The sequence below is a fragment of the Pezoporus flaviventris genome, unplaced genomic scaffold (assembly GCF_033815535.1).
Source record: "Pezoporus flaviventris isolate CSIRO_AGI_PZ_B2104156 unplaced genomic scaffold, CSIRO_AGI_Pfla_v1 ptg000002l, whole genome shotgun sequence".
NCBI lineage: Eukaryota > Metazoa > Chordata > Aves > Psittaciformes > Psittacidae > Pezoporus > Pezoporus flaviventris.
The window spans coordinates 21,296,064-21,321,654 of NW_026892550.1; the positions used below are offsets into that span (position 1 = coordinate 21,296,064).

The 25,591-nt window shown below is 36.5% G+C and overlaps 1 protein-coding gene across 8 annotated transcripts in view; it reads left to right on the forward strand.

The window, feature by feature from the left end:
• KLHL5 (kelch like family member 5) overlaps positions 1–25,591 on the forward strand; it is a 57,940-nt gene that overhangs the window by 11,201 nt on the left and 21,148 nt on the right. For 3 of the 8 annotated variants that reach the window (XM_061471170.1, XM_061471122.1, XM_061471141.1), the window contains 2 exons: positions 17,845–18,030; positions 25,352–25,488. In XM_061471170.1, coding sequence (XP_061327154.1) covers positions 17,888–18,030; positions 25,352–25,488 — 280 coding nt within the window. In that variant the 5' untranslated portion in view covers positions 17,845–17,887. Of the gene's footprint in view, positions 1–7,274; positions 7,669–17,844; positions 18,031–25,351; positions 25,489–25,591 lie in introns of those variants that run through there. The other 5 variants (XM_061471161.1, XM_061471130.1, XM_061471151.1 and 2 more) reach the window with 3 other exon arrangements.

A 25,591-nucleotide genomic window follows, 5' to 3' on the forward strand; every position in this document is an offset into this window, starting at 1 on the left:
GAGGATTCATCTCACAGGTCCTTAGTTGGAATATGAGCCCTTAAATGAGCTTGTAAAAAATCTTTTCTATAATTCATATATTTAATAAGTAATTGAAATAATTTCTTTGTGTGGCATTTCTTGCATAGTTGCTGCTTCATCTGTGTTCAATGAGCTGTATAAGGAGCAATCATTACTGGCAAGCTGAACTGGAAAAATGCTCTTCTGTACTATACATATTAAAGTAAATAATACATACCTAGAGCTGGCATATAGAAAATCTTAATACCCTACTGGAGGGGGAAGAACATGTGCACGTACACATTTTGACAATGTTGTAACAAAATGCTTCTAATGCATTTCTTTAAAAAGGAAGACACTTTTTCTTTCATCTTTTGTATATGTAAACAAAAGTAATTTTCATTTAGCAGGGGGGTGAGAATAACTTGTTATGGAGCAACATTTCCATTCAGTAGCATGGAACTTGTGCATTGATTTCTTCACCTCCTGTGTATGTAGTCACTATGCTTGGCAGTCACCAAGGTCCTTTTCTGCAAAGCTGCTTTCCAGCTGGGTGACCAATAGCACATACTGGCACATGGGATTGCTCCTCCCCAGGTGCAGGATTTTGTGCTTCCCTTTGTTGAACTTGAAGTTCTGCAGGCTGATCTTGCTAGAAAGACAAAGTCAGAGGGCGTTGTTTGCTATCTCAGCGTTTGCTATGTCCTTTGCCACCAGGGCCCTGCCCTGTTCAGCAGCAGGCCCACATTCTCTAGTCTTCCTTTAGTGTACCTGTAAAAGTCATTTGTGTTGCCTTTGATGTCCCTTGTGAGGTTCAACTCCAGGTAGAGTACAGTGGTAGAATTAATATTGCAAGGATTTGCAGAAGTTCTGTTTGGCATCTGGGATGTTATGCACAATTGGGTTCCTAAAATATTCTAAGTGCGTGGCATCTATAGATGCAACATTAATTTTTAAAACTAAATAAAAGTTCTATTTTTCATAGTAATGAGACATATGTTTCTTATAAACATTAATATGATACTTAATAACATTGAGATGATTCTTAAAGCATTCTGCCTTTTAGTGTGATGATTGTTGGTTTTATACTTTGATCATTTGTGTTGCCTTTCTGTGAACCCTGTATTCTGCAACACTATTTTTGAGATGCAATGATCAATTGCATACAAGGAATTCCAGATGAGGTCACACCATTTGTTTTAGAAATAAGTAATAAAATTATATCCTTATATGTTACCTCTTACGCAGCTGAAAATCCCAACTGGGAGGTGGGGGGTGCTAACTGAAGCTGCTAATTAAGGAGAGGTCCGCACTGAGAGAGAAATAATGAGTCTCTTGAGATGTCTTTTGGTGTTGGATCATTCATTTAGAATGCTCAAGCCTCTATCTTGAAATACGTTGCTTCAGCTGCTGTGGCATTACATAGCTTGACATTTAAATACAGTGTAAACTTTTTGCCCATGGAACTCAATATATTTTTCTTCGATGTTTGCATAGTCTGGCATGGAGCACTATCTTGTATTACCTAATTGCTTGCAAATCTACTTCACTGTTCTTCTACAGTTTTGTAATCTGACAGTTTTCTGTAAGGGCCTTATGCAGAGCTGAGTACCTGTAATTTTTTATCAAACAAGCATCCACTCTGCTGTTGACAATGTTAGTAGTGTTTTCCTTTACCCATTTTTCTGTGGGTTTTTGAGACAAACTGAATGCCTCATGGTGAAATAAAGCTGCTGCTGTCTTGGAAAAATTGTAAAAAGATCTTACTCAGTTTGCCTGCAAATCTACCTGCAAAGGTGTGCTTATATCATCTTGATAGAAGGAAACTATCTCCATGTTATTTTGTTTGGATTTGCTGCAGTCCTGTCTCTGGTATGTGGCATTTTGTAGCTTTATTAGTCAATACCTTCCTAAACTGGTTCTAAAACTTGCTCTTCTTTTGGCAAGACTACCTTAAATATCTGCAGAACAGTGGTTTTGTTACCACTCTTCCTTAACAGTGACATTTCTAGAGCAGATGACTTGTGCTGGAGTATTACTGTATTTCTAGATTGTATGACTTTATGTTGTTTTCATTAGACTCAGCAGTACTAGTATTTGGGTGTATGAACTGGAAACCTTTTACTTGTCTTAATCTGCGTGGCTACTTCAGCCTTTTGGTACCAAAAACTGGTTTTGTGATCTGGGGGACTGCCTTTTCACAGTGCTGTCCATTTTGTAATGAGTTTTCATGGAAAAACCACATCTGACCTGATGGACTCGGAATGCAAAATTTTCCAGGGTGAATAATCTTCAGAGGATTTACTGTTCTGTTTACTCAGGCATAGCTCTGCATTGCAGTTTTACCTGTAGATGGTGCAATTCCTGATAATGCTTGGGTATTAACTTGGATAGATAGAAATTCAGTGTTAATGTTTTAATGTTAAAGAAGCATAAATGTGTTGGATCACAACTGTTGTTCTGGGTGAACCAGTATGATGCTTGAGCCTAGGATCTGACAGTGTAGTCTTCTATTGTAAATGGAAATATTTCTCCCCTTCTCCCTCCTTATCTGAATAAACAGCAAACCATGCTGTTGCTTCATACTGCTCTTTTCATGCTACTGTTAAGCTGACTGCTCTGAAGTCTGTGTTTCTAAACATATGGCTTGCACCTCTCAAGAGAAATGTGCAATGCAAAGTGGCAGAAAGTTGTAATGTAGTGCCAGTAATTTTGCTGCAGCTCATTTCTGCTGGTCAGAACAATGAATTTAAGTTCATACAGTTAGTAACTGTAGGGTGTTTTCATTTTTTCCGCCTGGATGAACTATGCTGTTTCTGCTGTAAGGGACTATTTGTGTAACTGTGAACCAGAAATGTTTGCACTTACAAAAAACTTTGGAATAGGAAATGATTATTGTTTTATAGAATCATAGAGCATGAAGGTAGATATCTTCCTGAAGTCTTTGTTGAGGTTATTTCTGTAATCTTGAGGCTGGAACAAAGGAATAGGGAAGCAAAAAGAAAGTAAATATTTAGCATTTCTTTTAACATAGGAATAGTTATAAGCAGAATTGCAGTTGGGTTTTGGTGATAGCATTTTTCTTTGAACAGTTATTTTAATGCCTCAAGTTAATATTTTAAAAATCTGTTTTTTTAAAAGTGTTAAATATTGAATGCCTTTTAATGCTGTAAGTATGCATTTGATTAATTGATAAACATCTTGTGGTCAATGAACTTTTCTTATGCTTTAGAATACATATCTAGGATCACTGAACATTGACAATAATATATTACTTTTATCACATCTTAATGAGTCTAGTAATGTCTAAAATACATCTTTTTGCATTTCATTTTTTTGCTAAGCAGTATTTTCTCAAGGGAGAAACAACTCTTGCTGTCCAGACACAGACTTCATCTAGTTATTTTGATATTTTCATTGTTAATTTGCATTTAAAGGATCATTAATATTAAGGACTGATCCTTTATGCCCCTAGATCTTCAATTTAAAAATTGGTAGTTTAAAATCCATTTGACAGAACGAATATCTTGAAAACACTGTATCTGAGTTTGCTTGAAATTGAGTGGTGATAGTTTTTTGAAGCCAAAACACGGCAGTGACAGTAAAAATGTTACCGTGAAAAGTGGTGTTGAGTTTGAAATCTCTAAGTGCCTCAGAAAAGTAATCCATAAATTTTTGTTTATTTGAAAATTTACGTAACTTCCCAGTGGAAAAGTCATCATGAATAAAACTCTTTAGATCTGATTATTTAAATTATTTTCTATATTTCCCAGTGATGTACCCAATAATATTTAGTGTGTATCTTCCCCTAAAATAAACAGTAGAAGTATCTTAGGAGTAAAAATGTTACCAAAATTTTAACTAGTTATTCTGGTTTGCAATCTTCCTTTAACACTTGTGTGAATAAATATTATATGTAATATTAAAAAATGTCAGTGGAGTAAAGTTTTGGCTAGTGGAAAAAAGATTTTTATATCTCTGTGGAGATAAGTTGTTCTGAAGATCTTGAAGAGAGTAATTTACAAAGCTGTCATCTTACGTTCTTGGTGTTAGCTATTTACACAATCGCAGATTTAACGTAAGGTGTGCATTTAAAGGCTTTCCTTTTGTTCATAAAGCAGAATTTGGGAAACCGTGCCCCACTGCTAACTGCAGGGATTTATTACTTTGTTGGGCTGCTTGTATGAGAGAAGGTTTGTACTTACATGTTCAGGTGCTCCACTCTTAGGTAATATCAATCTGATCAGTCAAAACCAGAGTGCTCAAAATTGTCTTCAGAGTAAGTTTGTGAACAGGATGATGTGCCCACCGAGGACACTGTACCTGTATTCAAAATGTTATGATTCACCACAAAGTAGAAATTGTTACTCAGCTGCAACTATGATAAAAGTCAGAAAAAATGGGTATAAACACTCGTGTTTTTTCATGTAATGAAAACTTTTGCCTTAATAAATGAAAAAAAATATTTCGGAATCCTTGCAAAGTCTGTGTGGGCTGCATTTGACTAAGATGGTGCTGTTCAGCTTATCTTTTTCACAGTTTTTTCAGCAATATGTTGGTGCGTTAGACATATGACTGGAGGGCCATAGACATGGGTAGGTATTTGGATTTCTGAGCACCAGTCACCAGACAAGATGAGGTTTGAGTGGTCTTAGTAAGTGGAAGTCTTCATAGTTCATAATTTGAGATTTCAAAAGTCTGTTAATTCCCAGCAGGGGACCTGATAAAAGCTATCGCATTATTCATAGTAATAAAGATTGTCCACATAAGAAGAGGCCCTCAAGTATTTCCGAGCAATGCTGTCAATTTAAACTGAAAAGTTAAGTGGCGCTTGTCTCATCTTGTCATTTGTAATACAAGCTTGTATCTAATTTATATGAAAAAGAAGTACTTTAGATATTTATGCAATCTGTCTTAGAGCTGTAATTTGGGAGAGTGTATGGAGGAGAAAGAGTTTGAGACATCTAGAAAAATTATAGAAAATAGAAAACGGTTTTGTGTTATGGACTCTTAAAACTACAGCACATTTTGTTTTCTAACTGCTCTTGGAGCCCATAGCTTTACAGCTGAAGAAAAGCAGTAATTAGGCTGCAGTTCTCAATAAATAATGAGAAAGTGCTGTAAAAGCGCTAGAATTTGCAAATCTGCCACTAGACTTGTTCTGGGACAGTTTGAATTTTAAATGAGTCTGTTATACAAGAAAGGGAATCCAGGTCAGTCCTTCTGTATAATGGATTTACTGTACCAGCAGAAATAAACATATTTAAAGTTTACTTTTATAGTTAAATGGGTAATTAATATATTGCTGCTGTGATGAATGTTAACAAATGCAATCACTCATCCTGCTTCTCCACCCTTGATGACCACCTGACACCAATGCGAAATGTAAGGAGAGGATAAATAAAAAGTTGCTGGTTTATTATTACTTTTTAAGCTATACTGTCATTTCACCCAACTTGCAGTTAGACAAATTATGGTGTTTAAACACTGCAGTTAAGCTTTTAACAATTAGCTGTATGTGTACAAGATGAGTAAGGTCTGCATGTTATACCATTTTGCTGCAAAGCCCTTCATGTACAGTTTATGGTATGCCAGGATGCTGGCAAGGTGTGTGTTCTGCAACACAGCATCTCTGTAGAGAACAACTGGAATGCTGTTTCTGTAGAAATTAGCTTTGCTAGCATTTGTGAGAAGCACAATAACTGTGTTCTCAGCAGTGATGAGTGAGATTTCCGGGTTAAAAGTAGCCTTTTGAGCATCATGGTTCCCAAGATAATAGCATGATTTACTCCTGGCACTGGGTATGAAAGAGTGTTTGTGGGTTTTGGTGGTAAAATTGTGCGCTGCTTAAGTTTTTGTACTCTGTATAGAACCTCTTTCAAGGAATACTACACGTGATCACAAGATCACATATACTATAGCTCATAATGTTCATCTGAGGGATAGTGACTTTCACTTTTGATGAAAACTGTAGGTAGAAAAGAAGCATTTCTTTATAAATTTGTTGCCTGTATATCCTGGAGAGTTGAACAGAGTAACACAACTGTGAAGACTGAAACGTGGATCTGTTTATGAAAGACTGATCAAATCCAGTGCGTCTTTGTTGTTCTGAAATTCTTATTACTATTTGCATGTGATTGGAATGAGTCTCAGCATTTTATACCTAACTAGCTCCATATGTCATAGAGAAAAATAAGCTGGTTTTCATAGGAAATGTAAATAGGTCATTGTCTCTTTTGTCCTTTTGGGCTTTTCTTCTTCATTCAAATAAAAACTTTTGTCGGCTATTTTAATACATTACATTATCTGTCTAGAGGGAGTTCTGTCTCAAAAGTATGCATCTCTCTTTTTCACTGTTCCATCACAGTACTTTTATACTGATCTGGAACAGCTGATTGTGTATGATTAGAAAGAAGCCGTTTGAGAAGTCGTCTTTTGTTGTCTGTTTTGCAGGGGGTGTTTCTGATGTCTTGGAAAATGACCAGTTAGCTTTTTCTTTTCACTTTTAGTGATATATAAGTGAATGGAAACCATTAGCTCATTTAAGATAAAATTTTCAGTTACTGCAGACCTAGATTTGAATCAAAGCACATCAAGATGAAAGGCTTTATAACCCCCAGTACTAGTCCCTTGAGCCTTCCAGGCTGTTCTTGTCCTTTTTAAGTTAGTGCATGTCCTGTAATGGGAAAAAAAAAAATTATTTACAGTTGAGTTTCTCCCCAGCATAATCAGTTATCTTTGGACCGGTTTTAAGTCTTTCCTGTAAATTTATTCTGCTGCAGTGCAGGAAGAAGTTATTTTGCTTTTTGTGGGATTTTTTTCCCTCTGAGTAGCAAGAGTTAACAGCATAAGAAGCAGTGATTCTAAGATGCAGTACAGGAATTACTTCTCTGTCATTTGTGGTTTAAGAAAAGGGGGTGGTATTCAGCTCTTGAAAGGGCTTTAATGAATACTGTTTGTGGGTTTGAAAGCTAATGGTCAGAGGAGAGCAACAGAAACAGCCTTGGAGCTTTTAGGGTAAACCGATTAGCATTTTTCTTGATTGAGGTGATTGTTTTACGTCCTCTTTTTATCTGAGGATTTTTCACTATTGCCTTTTGTTGATATTCAAATTATATGCCGTTAAAGAAGCCTTTTTTGTCTGAATGCAATGCTTTCTCCCCTCCTGTAGAAAATCTGCTTGCCACAGACAGGCAGAGCATGTGTTTCTCTTGTCTTGGTTGGGTGCACAGATCTTTTATGTGTGCTGCTTCTTACCCTGTTGCCTAGCGATCACTGGCTTTCACTAAGGATGTCTGGCTCTCGTAAAGAGTTTGATGTGAAGCAGATTTTAAAAATCAGATGGAGGTGGTTTGGTCATCAGGCGTCAGCCCCTAACTCCGCAATTGAAAACCACCAGGGAGACTTCTGGAATAGAGGACAAAATGTAACAACTGGTGGCACAAAGTTTTTAGATTCAGGTAACCTTCCTTTAACATCAGTTGGTTACAGAAGGTCCAGCCAACAGGATTTCCAGAATTCACCTCCTTGGCCAATGGCATCCACCTCAGAAATCTCTACATTTGAATTCTCAGCAGACGACTGTGGAGGTGCGCGTTGGCTTGACAGACAAGAGACAGATGATAGAGCAAGTGAAGAAGAAAATGAATCGGACAGCAGTTCATGCAGGTTAATTATTACTTTCCTATTATGAGAAATGTGGTTTCATTTCATGTTTACAGATCGCATGCATATGTAGGGCTAACCTTTTTCTAGGTTAAAATGCCTCAGAAACCTAGCAGCTGCTGTGCATCAGAAACAGAAAATGATTTATTATCAGGCTTCTGAGTGTTTACTAGGACCTTTTTAAAAGGCAGCTTTAGTTAATGTGAATAAATAAAGCACAAATGTGGATGCACTCACTTGTGTTTTAAATAGTATACCAAGTACCTGCTGCTATGGACAAGGTACTGTTCATTACGTGGTAATGTTATGGATTTCTTTCTAAATTGTTTTGAAGCGACACTAATTATGTAGTTATGCTGAGAATTAGTCCTATGCCAGTGAAAACTATGAAAATGTAAGCTTCTTGTCTCTTATGTGGTGCTCCCACATATTTCTATAGATGAGGGAGATGAAACTGTAAAAAATTATTTAGACTATAAACCAAAGATTGCATTTTCGTTGTGTATATGCAACCTGAAGGAAGAATAATATTTAATCTATTGAAAGCCAACTAATTTGTGCTTTAAAGTGATTGCAGTTATCTGTCCAGGTGTCTTAAACTGTGTACCTAGCTCAAAAAGAAAAAATTGGTTTTACTGTGTCTATAAAGCTGTTTTAGTGGTGTTCTTACATATCAGTACTAAAGATGAAACTGTGAAATTCATTCTTAAATGAATGGTGTTTACCAGTTGTAAATTAGGCAAGTGAATAATCTTTCTTGTTAAGTATCAGTTTAATTCTTTTATTTCCTTTTATTGCATAAGTCAGCCATTCATTCATCACTAGAAGTATTTTTCCTCTTTCATAGTGCAGGTAGTGCACAATAGTTAGCTTACCATTTCAAGTAAATTTTATTGTTTGCTTTCTCATATTTAAGATAACTCTGCAGTGATACGCATTTCAGAAAGTATGGCTATTTTAAAGGGTATGCTGTTTCATAAAGCCAGTTAAGGACAGATCAATATAGTTACAGCAGTTTAGTGTTTTGCATTCCCTAAGAGGAAAATTGATTTAGTATAAGGGCAAAATAGTCCATAATATAAACACTAAGTATTTATAGTTTATATAACCTTTAAAGATTCAGGGAAGGGAGGGAAGAGTAAAAATCCTTAGTAGTCAACACAGTGTATTTCCTTTTATCATTGAATGGCAAAAGTACTAGAATTACAGGGAAAGGAAATCCTGCATACTGATGCTTCATAACAGCAGTCTTGCCATGTTGTAACAACTATGTAGCTATAAATAACTTTTTAAGTGATATTCAGGTATGAAATTTCAAATAATTGTTTCACTGGATAATATATATGATATAGGCATAACATTACTTTCCATTTCAGCAAGTCTGCTTGGGAAATTCTTATATATAACCTTACCACAGATAAGATATTCTCACCATAGCAAGGCAATCAATCAGTTTAGAAAAAACATGTAATTTTAAGAGAGAAATATGTAGATTGAAATTATGAATTTTTTCTCAGTTGGGGAGAAGAATTTACACATGACAGAACTAATTTGTTACTTTGTGTAACAAAGAGAGAGGTCTCTATAGCATTGGTGGTGTTTGGGTTTTTTTTGCAGCAGAGCTGTATACTACAGGAAGTGAGTATAGGATTTGAATTTCGTAAATTTAAAACATCTTTTTAATTATGTGCTTAATCATATATAGCATATATAGTTATTTGTAATTCCTTTATTGTCTTGTAATTCTTCCTAGTGCGTTAGTTTTGTGCTTTAAGTATTTTAGATGAATTTTGAGTTCAGTGTTCGTGCAGTTTAAGATGTGAGTAATGGTAATGAAAAATTTGCTTTATATTTTTACCTGTATCTCTAATCTCATGGGGGGAGCTGTACTCAAAACCTGTTTTGTTCACTCCCTTTGTTAAGAATGGATAAGCTGTCGGGCAGACTGTGTAAGTCTGCCTGACAGCTGGTATATTTCTGATGTTAAGAAGTTAATTAAACAGGTTTTTTTATTAGTGTAAAATATAACTTCTTATGGACTGTGGGAGAGGGGGGATAAAACTACTTTCATCTATGTAGTTTTCAAAGGGGTTTTCTCCTCCCATGTGAAAACCCTGTTAATACCCACTAGAAACAAATAATGTGTATCAAAAAAATCCTTTTTATAAACTTCTTGTAGAAGCTGTGGAGTTACCTTACTTCTTCGTTCCTCTGTAACTTACTACCCAGTTACAAGCCCTAAAAGCACAAAGCGATAGAAACAGCTCTACTATTTTGTGTGTATCAATCATCCTTCTTCTTTTCCATATCAAATAACACAGGTAGAAAAGCATTTTGATCAGGTCTTTTGTCATTACAAAAGCTTTAGATCATTATGTGATTCATTTAGAGGAGAGCCACTGTAGAATTAATCTATTAGTATAGAGCTTGGTGGCATAAGGAGTACACAGGTTCCAACCTTAGTACCAGATCTTTCACCAAAGGCTGCATCTGAGATGCAAATAGATTATCTGGATTCAGGGATCAGAGCTAGTCGGCTATGATGCTGTTGACATCATACTCCTGTGTGGTGTTTGTAATCAGCATTAGCTTGAATGATTGTTTACTGGGCTGGTGAGGTTTGAATTCTTTTGCTGGTTTTCGTCTCTTTGATTTTCTGTACTGCTGCTGTTTAACTTTCCTGCATTCCTGAGGTGATGGTCATCACTTTGGATTGGTACACTCTTTAAAATTTCCCAACAGCTGTGCAGACTCTGGTATAGCAAATTTAAGTCTATTAGCAACAGCTTTGTTTTTCTTGACTTTTTGTGAGTGCCTTCGTAGCAGTCCACAGACCTTGAAGGCACAGTGGATATCAGGCTAAAAAATACCTTGAGCATACCTAGCGTGCAGAATATTGCATCTGGTTCATTTCATCCAGGCATGCATTAAAATATTTCAATTAGTTTACTGCAGATTTAAGTATGGAAATTTATTCAAATATAAAATGTATATTTATATTGAATGTTAAATACAAAGAATATGTCAGAATTCATCAGTTGTGTCCTAAGCTTGAATAGCTTAATACGATATCTGTAATTGATTTTAAGACAAGGTCTGAATGTACCATGTGGTAGCTACTCTACTGCTCTGTATGAACAGCCTTGGAGTAGTACACTGTAAATTCCAGTCTAAGCCTAACCCTCCCCACCAATTTTCAATCTACAGAAAACTTTGATTATGTCTTTTTAACTTTCACCTCAGTCTTACTGACCTCTGGGGCTGTAAGTTCCTTAGGACCCCCAACTGTGCTGTGTATTTTCTGTGTATCTCCTATCACAACATAATGCAAACTGTAAATAAGGACAGCTCATAGATTCCCTAGTAGTGGCATGATAGTAGTATGATACTTGAGATTAGCTGAAAAACTGTAAAAAGGTCATTTTTGCTAGATACAGGCACGAATTCGATGAAAATAAAAAACTTTGTTATTGAAAGAATAGTTATTTTACAGGGGAAAATCTCTAGCCTCTTGTTTTCTTCCATGCCGCTGCTAAAATTCTTTCATTTTCCTTGATGCCTGTTACACCTTTGCTTGGGCTGTCTGTACGCATTTGAAAAGGGTTAGCGCAACACAGTTACTTGGCATAGATGAGGCAGATTTAATGTGGTAAGCTTGAACAGTAGATGTTGTAATGAAGAGGCTTCGGCATGGACTTTACAAAGTCACAGGGGATTCCATCTATTTGTTTGGAATAGATGTTCCCCAGACAAAATGCGCATTAGTGGTGACATTTGTATGGGTAAACAAATTCATTGCACTAAATCCAAGACATCTTAAAAGTAAGTCAGGGAACATCAGTGCTATAATCAGAGATCTAGCTGTGGTGAAACATGCCTATGTTGTTTCATATTAACAAGTAAAGATGCGGTAGTATTTGTATAGCAGGCTGTACATGTCTTTGGGCTAGCATAGGTGACACTGAAGTCTGTGCTCCAGCTTCTCGTGTCTCTTGTTTCTCATGCTAGTTAGATTAAGGCTAATGCAGATATATTTGTGTTTACTTGAACCTATGCCTTTTGATTGCAAGATTGTAGTTCTGGCAGTTGCTAAAATTCTTTTTGGCATAGAGTAAATCACTAGCCCTCAAATTCACATGCCTGTATACCCTTTCTGTGCTCTTCTGTCTCTGCAGAGTCACTTTTTTCCTCTTGCTATTGTCTTCCCTTTTTGTGGATTATGATACACATTGGATTTTTAGCAGTCTCTGTTGTCACCTTCTGTGGCTTCCTCCTTTCATTTATACTCTTCCCAGCCTTTGGAATAGTGTCCTGATTTTTACTCTTGCTTACTTTTTCCAAGAATCCTTTCAGCATCCTTCTTTTCAACAAACCTCATTCTCTGTAGCTGAGGTTCTTGTCTTATTAACTTTGAAGAAGGAAATATTTTACTCCTTACAAAATACATGAAATCGTGGAACCTGGTGTATTATTATTTTAGCAAGTTTTGTTCTGGTCTTGGTGGGCAATAAAACATCGGCTAGCTTGAAGACAGCAGCGTGAACAACCAGATTGTTAAAAAAATAGATTTTAAATTATTTGGAAACATTGTATGTAAGAACTGCAATGCAGGAAGCCATCTTAATGTGGCAAGGAAGTTGTAAAAATGCAATTTATCTTGATATGTAATTTGTTCAAGGGGAGATACGCTCTATCTTCTCTGATGTGTGTGACCTAAGCTATTGACTACCCTAGCCTAAAGATTTGAAATTGCAACAGATCTTCTAATTATGTTATTAACCAAAAAAAAAAAAAAAAAAAAGAAAAATACCTTCAGATCTTGTGCTTATTATGCTGTCTAGCAAATACAGTGTCCTGTCTCAAAGTAGGCAATTAGCTTATCTTTTGGCTGCATAGGACTTTTTTGGTTTTAATTAGGAAGTCCAGGTACTGAAGATTCATCTGTTCTAGTCAAAGAACAAATGCTTTTACTGTTTTTTAGTAATAGTGAAATTTACAGCTTACTGGTGATTCACTGGAGTAAATTCCATATGCTTCATTTATGATTGCAGAGTTTTGATTTGATCAGTCAAACGCTGGCTTTTGATTTCATTGGCATTATACTTGTGTTTGCATTACAAGAATGTGAGCAGGTGGATGGAGAGCACTTGCCTTATTTCTCTTCCTTTTATTGTCTTCTCTAAACACAAGGCAGTTGCACCTATTTTCCTGCACACACATATTTATTTTCATCGCTTACATCTAGATTGCTTCTATTATTTTGAACCTTTTTGAGGTGTGAAATAATGAAAAAAAATTAGTACTTCTGCTATTTTTCTTCATTGAAATTTTGGGATACTTACTTTTTTACTATCTATCTATTGAGAAGTTTGAATTGCTTTATTGATTTTTCTGGTTATTGTCATATTTATAAAGTTAATATTCTTTATGCATGCATTCAGGTTTAAAATGTTGGTGTCAGTTACTTCATTTTCTGAGAAACAAAGTGGTGTTCAGTGGAACCATGGCAGTGAGGAGAAAACCATGTGTTTGGGTTTTTTTCCCATCTCTACAGTTTTCCCAGTGTTTGCTACTTCTAATGCTTTCATCCACACTCAGTTTGTGTTAGAGAAACATATGCAAAACAGAATTTAAGTCAGTTCTATGCATAAGTTATTCTTGCTCAGTTCCTATTTTGCACTGCTTTCATGCATCTGTGAAAGCCATTTGGGTTGGTGTGTAGTGCTGCCCACAGATTTCAACAGTGTAGATAGAGCATTTGCTTTAGAAACCAAACTAAAAGGTACCATGTTTATGCAGTTATGTTCTGCATCACCTTTGCCATTTCCCCCCCAAAACCTATGGGCTGTTTTCATCTTTTTGTGAGGGTATGCAGAAGTCTCAAAGATAACATCACTCTTTGCAAATGGCATCTAAGTTAATGGATTAAAACCCAGCTCATCGCCTTTGCTGAGAAAGAGCAAAAGCTCTGCTGCGGAGCTGGCTGCAAAGCACATCTTATTTGCTGTCCCTTTTTAGTGAGACAATGACTTAAGGAACTAAGGAGAAAGGAGAAGAGCTGCACTTTTGGTAGATGGAGTGGGGAAAAAGAGACAGAGCATATAAATCTTTTGAAAAACAGACTTCATTTGTTGATACTGTGAACCAGCCACTTGAGTAGACATAGTAGCAGTATATTTGGGGTATTCTCTCCATCAAAATTTTGCACATAGAAATGCCGTTGTAACGCTTCCTGTCTGCTTTGTCCAGTCAAAGCTCTAGTAACCAGCTGCACTTCAGCATGTCTAGTCTGGTCTAGTGAAAGGTGTCTCTGCCCCTGGCCAAGGAGGTTGGAAGTAGGTGAGCTTTAAGGTCCCTTCCAACCCAAACCATTCTATGATTCTATGTTGCTTCTGTCAAACAAAACCTGGCTTTTTAATGAAAGGAAATAAGCTTTTATGTGCTGCAAGAGGTTAGAAAAGACAAAGTGGTATTGTATAGAAGGCCAGCATCTGTACTGCATAGCCTTGATCTAACTGCATCACTCTTATCATGCAGTAAAATTACGTTTTTGCAGATTCATAGGCTTTCAAATTACCTTGCGGAGAAGTTGACCTTTTTTAGAAATACAGCTGAAGTCACATCTGAATTAGGTGAACTGATTGCGACAGTAGAACAGTGTTAAATACAAGTGAATTTACACAAAATTTTCAGAGAACTTTTTTAGACAATTTTACAGTTATTTAAAAAAAATAGAATTAATTTCAAATTTAGGATTTTGTTCCTCTCTCTTTGTTCCAAAATGAATAGCTTGAAATGTGTATTTGATTTTTTTTTTTTCTTACTCATAATGAAGTCTTCATGGCTTCATTTTTATTTCAAAAACAAGCATGGAGACTTTTAGCCTAGAAGATGCCATCCTAAAAATAATTTTAAATGCATAAAAATCATGAAAAACACATTAGCAACCTTTGTTATAGCCAAGTTAATACTTACTGGAATTTATAGGTTGTTAGCTAATAAGTAATTGCTGTAAAATAACCTTTGTAACTCCCCTTTAGAATGAATATCAATGCTTTAAAATAAGTAAAATAACAAATCCTGTTAACAGGAACAGATAGTGTTTCTCCCCAGTAAAACTGGAAGAACACTGGTGCCTCTCTTGAGAGAGTAAGTTTATTAAAAGTGGGAGGAAGGAAGGCTTGTATGTGTTGTAATTTCGTTTATTTTTATATTGAAAACTGTGCTGTGGCTTTAAGCTACAACAATGAACCCTGAAACAGCAGCAGGAAGAGAGGTGTGTATTGAGCTCTTCAATGGTTGTCATCATAAGTGCTTTAACTTTTGAAACTCATTTCTGGCCACTTTACTAGCCCAGTTAGTTGCTCCATTTCTCTGCAATGAACTATTAGATTAGGCAGAGCTCTTTATTCCAAACATTCTATTCCAAGAAATAAAATCCTTTAGAAATGAATGGTTTTACAGCATGGCTTATAATTTTGGTTTCAAAAGGCATACTCTTACATAAATTCTTAATTAGCCAAAGCAGTTGAAGAAAGCTAGCATCTTTACTATATGAATCACCAGGGTAGTAAAATGTGTAGCTAGCATGGGAAAGATCTTGTCCTTAGGGTAACTTTATTTTTATAATCACCATGAAATTGTACCATACTTAATAAAAATTGGTCAGTGCTAGATGGGATCTTTTTGACATAAATAGGGAAAGAAAAAAAGGACTTAAGAAAAGTGTGACTGAAGTTTAAGACTGCAGAAAGGAAACCCTACCAACTGACAGTCTAAGATATTCTTAACAGTATTTCCACTGAACGTTTTAAAAATACTCTCTTAAAGGAATCTGCAGAAAGGGTTCTTTGGTACATTTATCTTGTGTGCTGAGAGCCTCAGTCTTTAATGTAATTTTTTTAGTAGTATGTGTGATGTTCCCCTCTAGCCAGTGTATAGGGGAAATTCATACTACGCTTAAATTTGAGTTGAGAGGCAGATCCAAAAGGAGCAGAGCTGCCTTGATACTCAGTGCTGCAGGACCTCATGGCTGACTGTTTTCTTAGAGCATAGGATTCACAGGTCAGTGCTAGATACCCAGGTTTCCTCTCTCTGATTGGAAGGGATGTAGGCCAAGAATTTTGGAAGCCATTTCAGTACTACTACTGGGAGAGAGAAAAAAAGGTCCTCCCCTTTCTCTGTTCTTTCCTTGCTGTGTATTTGCCAGAGCTGTCATGGCTGTGGCTAAATGGAACTGTGAAACAGATTTGTAAAACAGTTTGTAATAGGTATAAATAGCCTTTGAAGCTCTATCTTCCCTTTTTTGCAAGTATCTCAACTATTGGACTCATTCATGTTCTCTTTATGGACCACTGAAGCTTCATGTTTCTTTCCTTTTTCCTTCCTTGTGGAAAATGGTTTGTAAGTTAATGGCTGGAGGACAGGTATATAGGGTCGGACTTCTTCAGGCGAGACCTAACTCTTTTCTATATCTTAAGTGCTTTATGGTGAGTAGTAGAAAATAGACGCCGCTGCACTTATTTTTCCTTACTGAACAAGACTGGTGACTGCTGCTGAGTTCTCTGCAAACCGCACATGTGTGCAGTCTGGCAATGCTCTAGTGAGGGTGCAGTCCAGCAAACTGCTGGCTCGGGTTTTTCCTTCTGCGTGCTAGTTTGTTGCTACATCAGCTCTATCTGCACAACTCTTGGTTAGATTGTGATGTAGATCAATCCCTGATACCATGTAAAATTCTTTCTATGACCAAGAATAGGGTTAATTTGAGGAATCTGGGTTAAAATATGGTTCAACAAAAAAAAAAAAACCACCAAAACCCCAACCTTTGCCAACACAATTGAGGATGTAATGGATTGTGATAGGGAACATGAATTTCCTGAGCATTTTCTTGTTGACCAGTTCTTTCCACTTGTTTTTCTTTTGCAGGCCTGGTGGTTTACGAGTTGCTTTCTCTGAGTACTTGTTGCTCATTCACTGTGAGAATGCCATCGGGTTTTGCCAGTGTAATGTTTTTTTGTGGTTACATGGTTACATTTTTCATGTATATGAGTTCATTGACTCACTTTCCAAAATGGCCACAGAGAATACTTGTTTCAGTTTGTCAGAGGGCCAGTGGTGAAGCAGAGCAAGTGACTCACGTGGGCTGAGAAGAAATTGACGCAGCTTAAATAAATGGCTGACCGCAACTTCAGAGTGCGCATGCAAGATAAAGTCCTCCAAGGGAAGTAGGCTCATTTCTGATCCCTCACTAGATACCGGTTTAAATCCAGTACAGGACATTTTCTGCTGAAAATTCAGACTTTGTTTTTGAGGAGCTGTCTTGAAATTAGTATCTTAGACTGAGGCCTGAGCTAAGTCTCTTGGTAGATTTAGCCCTGAATGTGCTACCTGAGTTCATGACATTGTGAAAAATGTGCTTGCATTGTGGAAAAGTAAGTAGTAATGAGTTAAAGAGCTGTGAGCAAGAGGAAGTGCTTCCTACAGTGCACATTATTAGGATTCATTTCCTTTATGTCCTATGCCGGTGCATTCCCTTTGCATTTTCTCTGTTCCTTTTCTCCCAAGGTGCTGCGGGAATGGCTCAGAATAATTTTATTTCCCATCCACCCTTGTTTTTCCTGTGTTGGCTTCTAACTTCAGACACGAGGCTTCATGCAGTAGGAGTGGTGGTATATTGATGTGTTTCTTGATTACTTCTTTTTCCCCCCGCTGCATGCCCACACGCTCTTACTAGCACCATATATGCTGAGTTTTGTTCTAGCCACTTTAGCCTAAGTGTGAAACAAGACTTTAACATACGTGTGAAGTAAGACTTCAACATGTGGCAGTGAGATGTTTGATTCCTTATTGCATCCTTCTGTTGCTTTTTTAGTTTGCAGGATCTTGGTAGATGTCTGTTCTTTCTTAACCACTTGACAATGCTATAGATACCACCACTGGACTGATCTTTCTGTGTCTGTTGGTCGAAGAGTACAATATTAAATGATCGTACCTGTTTCACAAGGGTTTAGATTAGGTTTGAAGAGAGAAAGTATGAAAATTAAGAGGAATAAAATAGCAAGGGAATGTATATTAAATCATGTATATCATTTTTTAAATCACATGTGATTTTTATCATCTGTAGACAGAATCACTGTACCTCAGTATCGTGTGAACTAGGATTTCTGTTATTGTTTTCAGCAGAACCTCCAACAGCAGCCATACCTTATCATCTTGTCAAACTATGGAGCCCTGTACCTCAGATGAATTTTTCCAGGCTCTCAACCACGCTGAACAGACTTTTAAAAAGATGGAGAATTATCTTAGACACAAACAGCTGTGTGATGTGGTGTTAGTTGCTGGTGATCGTAGAATTCCAGCTCACAGGTAAGCTTATTATAATCTGAAATAAAATTCATATTTGTTTACAAATGCACCTTCAAGGTGTGTCCTGTGTTTTGTTTAAGGAATGTCAGAACATCCTGAACAGTTTAGAATACTTCAAATACACTTATGTTTAATGGATTTTTTGGAAACTAAGAGTTAATGGTTTTTTTATATGTGATACAGCATCAAAACAATTGTGATGTTTTCATGTTCTCCTTTTTCTCTTCAAGCATATAGTAATATATTTGTGTAACAAAATAAAACCCCCAAAAGTCCCAAATGCATCTCCAGAATATTCTAAGTAGTAGTGGTTTCTATATCATAGAATGATGTAAAAAAAAATTTTAGATTTAATTTTTTCTTTGTATTAACCAATGAAGTTGTTGGAGTCATAATTAGCAATAAGGACAGTCGCCTGTCCACGTAAAGTTTATTTGCTCCTGTAGTAAGAAGAGTCCTTTGATAGTATAATACTGAACAGTGACAGTAAATGTTAGATGGCTAAATTAGACCAAACATTGCCTTGCCTGTCTGTGTAATGAGCAGATCATATAGCATGTCTCTTAAAAGCTAGGAAAATTCCAAAAATAGTGAAACAAAAGTATGAGTAAGTGAAGCACATTACCATATTTAATGCACAGTGTTAATAGCTCTAATAGGACCCTAGGTTTAAGTAAGCTGTCTTTTCACAAGAGGTCCACAACAGAAATAACAACCTAAAGCTTTCCTGTTTTCCATTGCTCATTCCTACCCCAACAGTGAAACTACAGGTTAATGCTGCAAGAGTAAAAAGATGGGAAGAGGTTGCTCGTTTGGGTTTGGTATTTTTCTTGAAAAGCCATATCACTGCTTTTATTCAGGTATAATCCACACTGTTGTGCTGATACAACTGAGGGATTGATAATACATGGGGATGGGAACTGACTTGAGCATAGAGGCAGTTATACTGTAACTTGGTATTGCTCTCTAAGACTTCGTTTTATAAAACTTCATTTTCAAACCATCGAGACTATCCCTGATTTTTTCAAGGTGATTTAAGTAAATCTTACTGCAGTTACTGCTAAAACGTGTGGTCCTGCTCTCCTCCCTTCAACCCCTAGCCTGAATTCCTTTGTAAACACTTAGAGCCACATAGTTGTGGATGATGTTGAATCTTTTTTGGAGAGACACTATGGTGAGCAAGACGATTTGTTTTTCCCTGTGGCTACAGAGTTGCTAAAGATTGGTCTTCAGTTTGTTCAAATTAGTTGCAAAACTACATTGTCCCTGTGGAGAGTGAATCAGATGAAAACAGGGAATGCAAACACCCCTCGTGGATTTGCACCCGCAGAAGTAATTTGGAAGTCAAAGAGTTTTGGAGTGCTATAAACATGAAAAATAGTGATAAAGAATATAATATATTATTAATTAATATTATCAATTTGTTATGAAATAAGGAAATAATTTTACTTTATGTGGCTGTGGTAGCACCTTTGCAGCATACAGTTCTGGAGTATGGATTATGTAACAGTTAAAAAGTGCGGAAAGGGTGCAGGGGACAGCTGCGAATGTCTGCAAGATACTTATTTTTTAACTAGAGAAACTGAAAGACTAAATGCTGAAAAGTTCTATAATGGGCTTCATACCTGTTTCTTGTTTACTTAGAGAACTGGCTTTGCTCCATGGTTGTATCTATTTCTGTAATGCTGTAGGCATACGCTACCACCTGTTGTTTGCTATGGTCTTAGAAGGAAAAACATCTTGCTGTAGTTGGTGTTTTGTGTTTTAAATATGCATGAAATTGAAGGCCAAAGAAGAACACCTCGTGCTTGTAGCAGGAGGTGGGAGGCTTATGATTGTCCTTAGCTCACTCCATAAGGTTGGAGAAACTTGGAAATAAGCTTTGCCTTTTGCACAGCAAGTTCTTTCTCTCACTGTTCTACTTTTGCAGGGAAACGTAGCAATAACTACAGTCTTCACCTGAGTATGTCCAGAGTACCTCACTGAAAGCTGAACTTTTCCTTAGTGGGAAAGAGAAAGATGAAAATCCTAAATTCGGTTCAGCAATTCTAGGAATTCAGTAAGAAGAATGACTTTATGTATTTGTAGCTGATGTTATAAGAAAAAAATTCTGTAGGCTTTTTTTCATTGCCACATCCAAGTTCTGACTTCTTCAGTATTGACTGCAGGCTGGAGCAGTCAGTGTATTTCAGAACACTACTGATTATTTATCTTAAAATATAATAATGAAAGATGTATTAAATACCTATTAGCTTAATAGCTTGGTGATCTAAGATGTCTAACAAAATAGAAAGTTAATTTACACTGAACAGCTTTTTTCTTTTTTTTTTTTTTTTAAGATAAAATGGGTTTTCTTAATATGAGGTCACATAGAAGTTTTAGGAGGGGACAGTTTTCATTATTATAAATCGTGCTTACTTATAGAGAGTAGTTTTCAGATTTTCTGTTTTGAACCTGATATTTTCTGTGTTCACTGCAATTTCAGATGTCTAAGTCATTACATTCCTATTTACTATGTTCAGCTAACTGCTGTATCCATAGCAGAAGTTTGTTTTATTTTGTAACCTGCTGATCGGAACATTCACCGTAAGAAAAGGGTCTGTGTAAATTCTTAGCTGGAGAGGATTTAAAGCCTGCTCTGTAGCCTCTATCCAGCAATCTGAAAGTCTGTTCAGACACATTTTCTTTCTTCCTGTGGACACTGAAAGATGGAAGTACAAAAGCTATGGGAATGAAGGAAAGAAGGCAAATGGAAGCTTATGTGCTCTAGGGGTTAGAAAACTTGTCTGGAAGAGTGCAAATCCTGGTTTGCAGACTTTTTTTATCTTGAGGCTTACTTGTCTTTGTACTTCTTTACCACGTTTTAATAATACTTCCTTTCTTTTATAGTCTATATTGCCTTAGTTTGTAAATCCTTCACCACAACATTTTTTTTTGTTTTTAGCTACAAGTTTTGTTTTTAGCTAAAAGTTTAACACAAAGTGTCTTCCTAAAAAGTCAAAGTATATAAAAAAGCAGTTGTACGATTACTTTATGTTAAAAAGGGTGCTATTGCTGCTAACAGCGTGGCTGTTTTGAAAAAATTCACAAAGGGTTTATTGTAATCAGCAGCAAATAGAAGCAGCAAATGAATTTTGAAACATTTGATTTCTCTTGAAGAGCTGTAATTGGAAATCATTTTAACATAACCATACTGCATGTATTTTTATGTGTTGCTTGCTTTTAAACAAATTTAATTTAAATAAATAGATATACATTAGTAGTGTGGGATAATACCACTTGCATATACTGTTTTTATTACTAGCATGCTTTGTTATCAAGAATAGAAACTAGGTGAAGCCACCAGTGTATGAGGTGCTTCATAATAGGATGCATAAACTATTCGGCATCACCTTACATCTTCAATGAATGCTATTAATGAGTTCCCTATTTTCAGGTGTTACACAGCCACAAACAAGACGTTGCCTAGGAATTGTCCCATTTATCTTTAAGATGTTAAGAAGTTTCACTTCATTCTGTCGGGTGAATCAGGTGGAGAGATACTAAATCTGTAAATTGCCAGGTTTGACAGCTATCAGCATTTTACTTAATAATTGCTTTGAAGACCTAGAAAGCTGTATAGATGATGCAGCTTGTGGCAGTTCCAACAAGAAGTACAGTATAATTCAGGCATGCCACCCTGCTTATATATATTTTACCGGCTTTCAGTAGAAAACTCTTCAAAATAAGCTGTTACGGTAAGTCTCTCTGGCTTTGGATTAGTACAAACCACAGAAATTAAAGACAGCAGCAGCAATAGAACCTCATGTTAGAACAGGGGCACGTGCTGAAACACCCAGATTTTGTCAGTGTTTAGCCCATAGCTGTTGAGTGTTTCTTCCAGAGAAACTAATTGTTCAGGCGTGTTATGGTCTCCCAGGTGAAAAAATCTGGTATCCATGTGTTCTTTTTTCTCTCATTTTTCCTGTGCACTGAAAAAGAGCAGCCAGCCTTCTGCATATAATCCAGTAGCCAAATTCCTGTAATCTTATCTATGCAGAACTGAGTACTTGGCAGTAGCTGGTCGTTCAGCAAGAAGGAGAGTCAGGATCGTTACATTCAGCATCCACAGTCATACAACGCTAAGTGCATTAAGGTTTTTTCTTGCCTTTTGGGGTGCATGTTTTCTTTTTGTTTTGGTCTGGTTTGGTTTTTACTGTTAAGTGGCTTCTCTAATGTCAGTGTATATGGATTTCAAAGGCATTTTGGTTTGGGCCAGTTATGGAAGAAATATCACTCATAGGTGAAAAAAATAAAGACACCGCAAACTCAGAATACAAAACTCTTCAGTTTCTAAACTGAGAAAAAGCACAATTTTATAGCATCAGTAGTTCCCAGTGAACTCTTAATAAGGAGGAATAAGTTAATTTTTGTGATGAATAAATAACACAGAGGTTATCTTTATGTTAAATACAAACAGAGCCACAATGGCTCTATTTAACAAGGAGATGTAAGTATAAGTGTAGCTTTTATAGTCATTGCACAGATTTTCTCTTGAAAAATCATATTTCTCACTTAGCTCTTTTAGATCTCTTTTAGCAAAAAGGTCAACTATGGATGGGGAAAGTCTTCCATGGATTCTTCAGTTACATGAAGGTATTGGCTGCTTCATGCTATATAATCTGTGTGTAGGAATACAGTTTAATTTCAGACAATCCATAAAAAGCTTGAAAGAAAAATTAGTTACTAGGTATGAGATTAAAAGATTAATGAACAAGTGGGTGTCAATTATTGTAAATGTCCTGGGGTTAGGACATTTTGTTACCAGCTAGGCTTAAAGCACAGCAGTAAAGTAGTAATTGATTTTTATTGACTAGTGGGAAAAACACGGGACAAGAAAAGGCCAGTTTGCTGGAAGTCTGCCTTTGTTTTCTTTTATGCTAATTGTGTCACCTTGATACATTGTCACTGTATCTTTCAATCCCCTTTCTTTCTTCAAGAGAACTTTTTTCTAAGTTAGTTGAGTTAAGAGAGAAGTGTGGTTACCTGTTTCAAGGCTTTTCATTGTGAACATGCTTCTTGGCTGAAATATTACAAAGTTGTTTTCATTATAATTTATGCTTTGGCATATTACTTGTGTCAGTCTGCTCCTCGGCTGCACACCCTGTTTTGGTGTATGGAAATCACCCTGGAAAGCAGTTAATACTGTGTAGCATGTATTCCTTCTCATGAACCCAAACACAAGCTTCCAAAAATAGAAATGGTTTGCATTTTAAACTTCCAGTCAGTTCTTTTGGAAGACTTTGAGACTGTAAATTACAGAGAGACATTTGCTGATATCAGACAGTTGGGAAAAGATGTTTGGAGCCTCAGGTTATTGGCATTTCTTCAACAGTTGTTGCTAGGATATGTACAGTCCATCTGTTTTCTAAATAATAGTGCAGCTACCTGAACCAGGTGCATTGCTGGGGGAAGGAAAAAGTAACACCACCACCAAAAACCCCAGCTGTGGTAAGATCAGGTCTTAGGTTCTGTTTCCCATCGCAGAGACCTTTCTTTTTCAAGCTCGATTCTGCACAGAAGTTAAAATCTTGACCTCTGGCAATAGTGACTTGAAGTTGTTTGGTTTGGTTTTTTAAAAACAAATTCTGAACTGGACCTGCAGAGATATTTGGGTTATTTGGATCTGCCCATCGGCGCACTTGCCCTATTTTGTACATACAAATCTGACCTTGTTATCTTACTCAAACATCAAAAACAGTTGCAGAAACTGTCCCTTGATAATGACATGAATGCACTTTCTAATTTCACTAAAGTTGTACAGATCTCTGGGAGGTAGCATTTTCATGCAGCTGCAGGTGTCATTAAACCCAAGGTTAAAATGCCTACGAGTGATGCCTGGGTGCTTCACTGGCAGAGTGTTCTAATATTTCTGAGTAAGCCAGCTGCAGAATAAATCTCGTATTTCAAGAACAGTGTGGTCTTTAAAAGAACCGAACTTTATTTCTCATTACAAAACTTCAATCATGTGAGATGTTAAAGTAAAATTAATCTCTTCCCCATATGCTCTTAAACAAACTCTGTTGCCTTGGCAACTAGAAAAAAAGGATTACCCTACTGTAGGCCTGACCAAATGGTCAATGGTCAGAAAATTAGCAAGAAAGAAGTATTTCAAATTAGTTCATGATTTATTACTTTGCAGTTGCTTAACTAAGAGAAGGTTTTTGTAACTCATTACTTTGTGTACAAGCAAATCCTCCCCACTACTACACAGTTAAACTTACTCCTAAGCACTGGTGCTCACCTTTTCAAGTAATTTGTTTTGTGGCTCCTGACCTCTGTCATGTTAACAAGCCAATGTAATGATTCAGTACAGAATAAACTGACATTTTGTGAAGTATTAGATTCATTGAATGTACGCAAATGGACTCTGTAGGGTATTTGCAGTAGTCTTGATTCTTGGACTTGCTGTTTGCGTAGCCTAGTACATACGGAAGTACGTTTACATTTGAGAGTCCCCTGTGAGCAAGGCAGCGGCGAACTCCTGCAGCACAAAAGTTGATCCAAACCACAAGAGCTCTTCTGAAGCTCTGCTGGGGACCTCATGAATAGTTATGGTAGGTTTCATATAATGGAACTGTGGGTTGAATATTCCCGTCCTACATTGATTTTCTTTCTCTTTCACCTTAGTCCAAGGTATCAAAATTCTTGCACATTTTGAGGAGTGGCATTATTATATGTACTCAGTGTTTTACTTTCAGATATCCAGAGAAATGTCTGTTTTGCACCAATGTGTTTACTTACTCAGTATCTTGAAATACTGACAATTATTAGCGAAAGGCTAAATGCATACTTACAAAAGAGATTATTCTGTACCTTCTCCACGTTTACTGCGCCTAGTTCTGTTCTAGTATTAGCAAATGAATGCATGTGTAAAGCAGTTTAAAGCACTTTGAGAAGGACTAGTCATTCTTTCATGTTTAAAAAAAGTAACTGATGTAATATAAGTGGAATTAAACTTTCTTTTTATTTCCAAAATGTATATTTATATTCAGTTTCCAATTAATGTGTGTTTTGTGGGTTGTTTCTGTGTTGGCTATTAAAAATCGTTGAGCTTTGAAAGGGTAATTCGTTTACTTCAGCAGCAAACGTAGAATGTACTTCATTATTCCTAGAGGGGACCTAGAGCATGGAGCAGTTTGTCAATTTTAAAATATTTTTCTCACTGCAGTGTTTCTTCAAAGGGCAAAGTAATGAATCATAAATTAAGAAACATCAGGTTGACTAAGTTGTTTGTTTGTTTTTCTCTTTGTCTCCTTTTTCTCCTGCATGATGTACTCAGATTGGTTCTCTCCTCTGTTTCGGACTATTTTGCGGCAATGTTCACTAATGATGTAAGGGAAGCAAGACAGGAAGAAATCAAGATGGAAGGTGTGGAGCCAAATGCATTGTGGGCTCTGGTTCAATATGCATATACAGGTAATTAGAATGGAAATGGGAATTTCATCTAATGAATTATCCTGTGAGCATTATACTCTGTTACTAGATTTCACGCACTCTTTAGAAATTATTATTTACATTA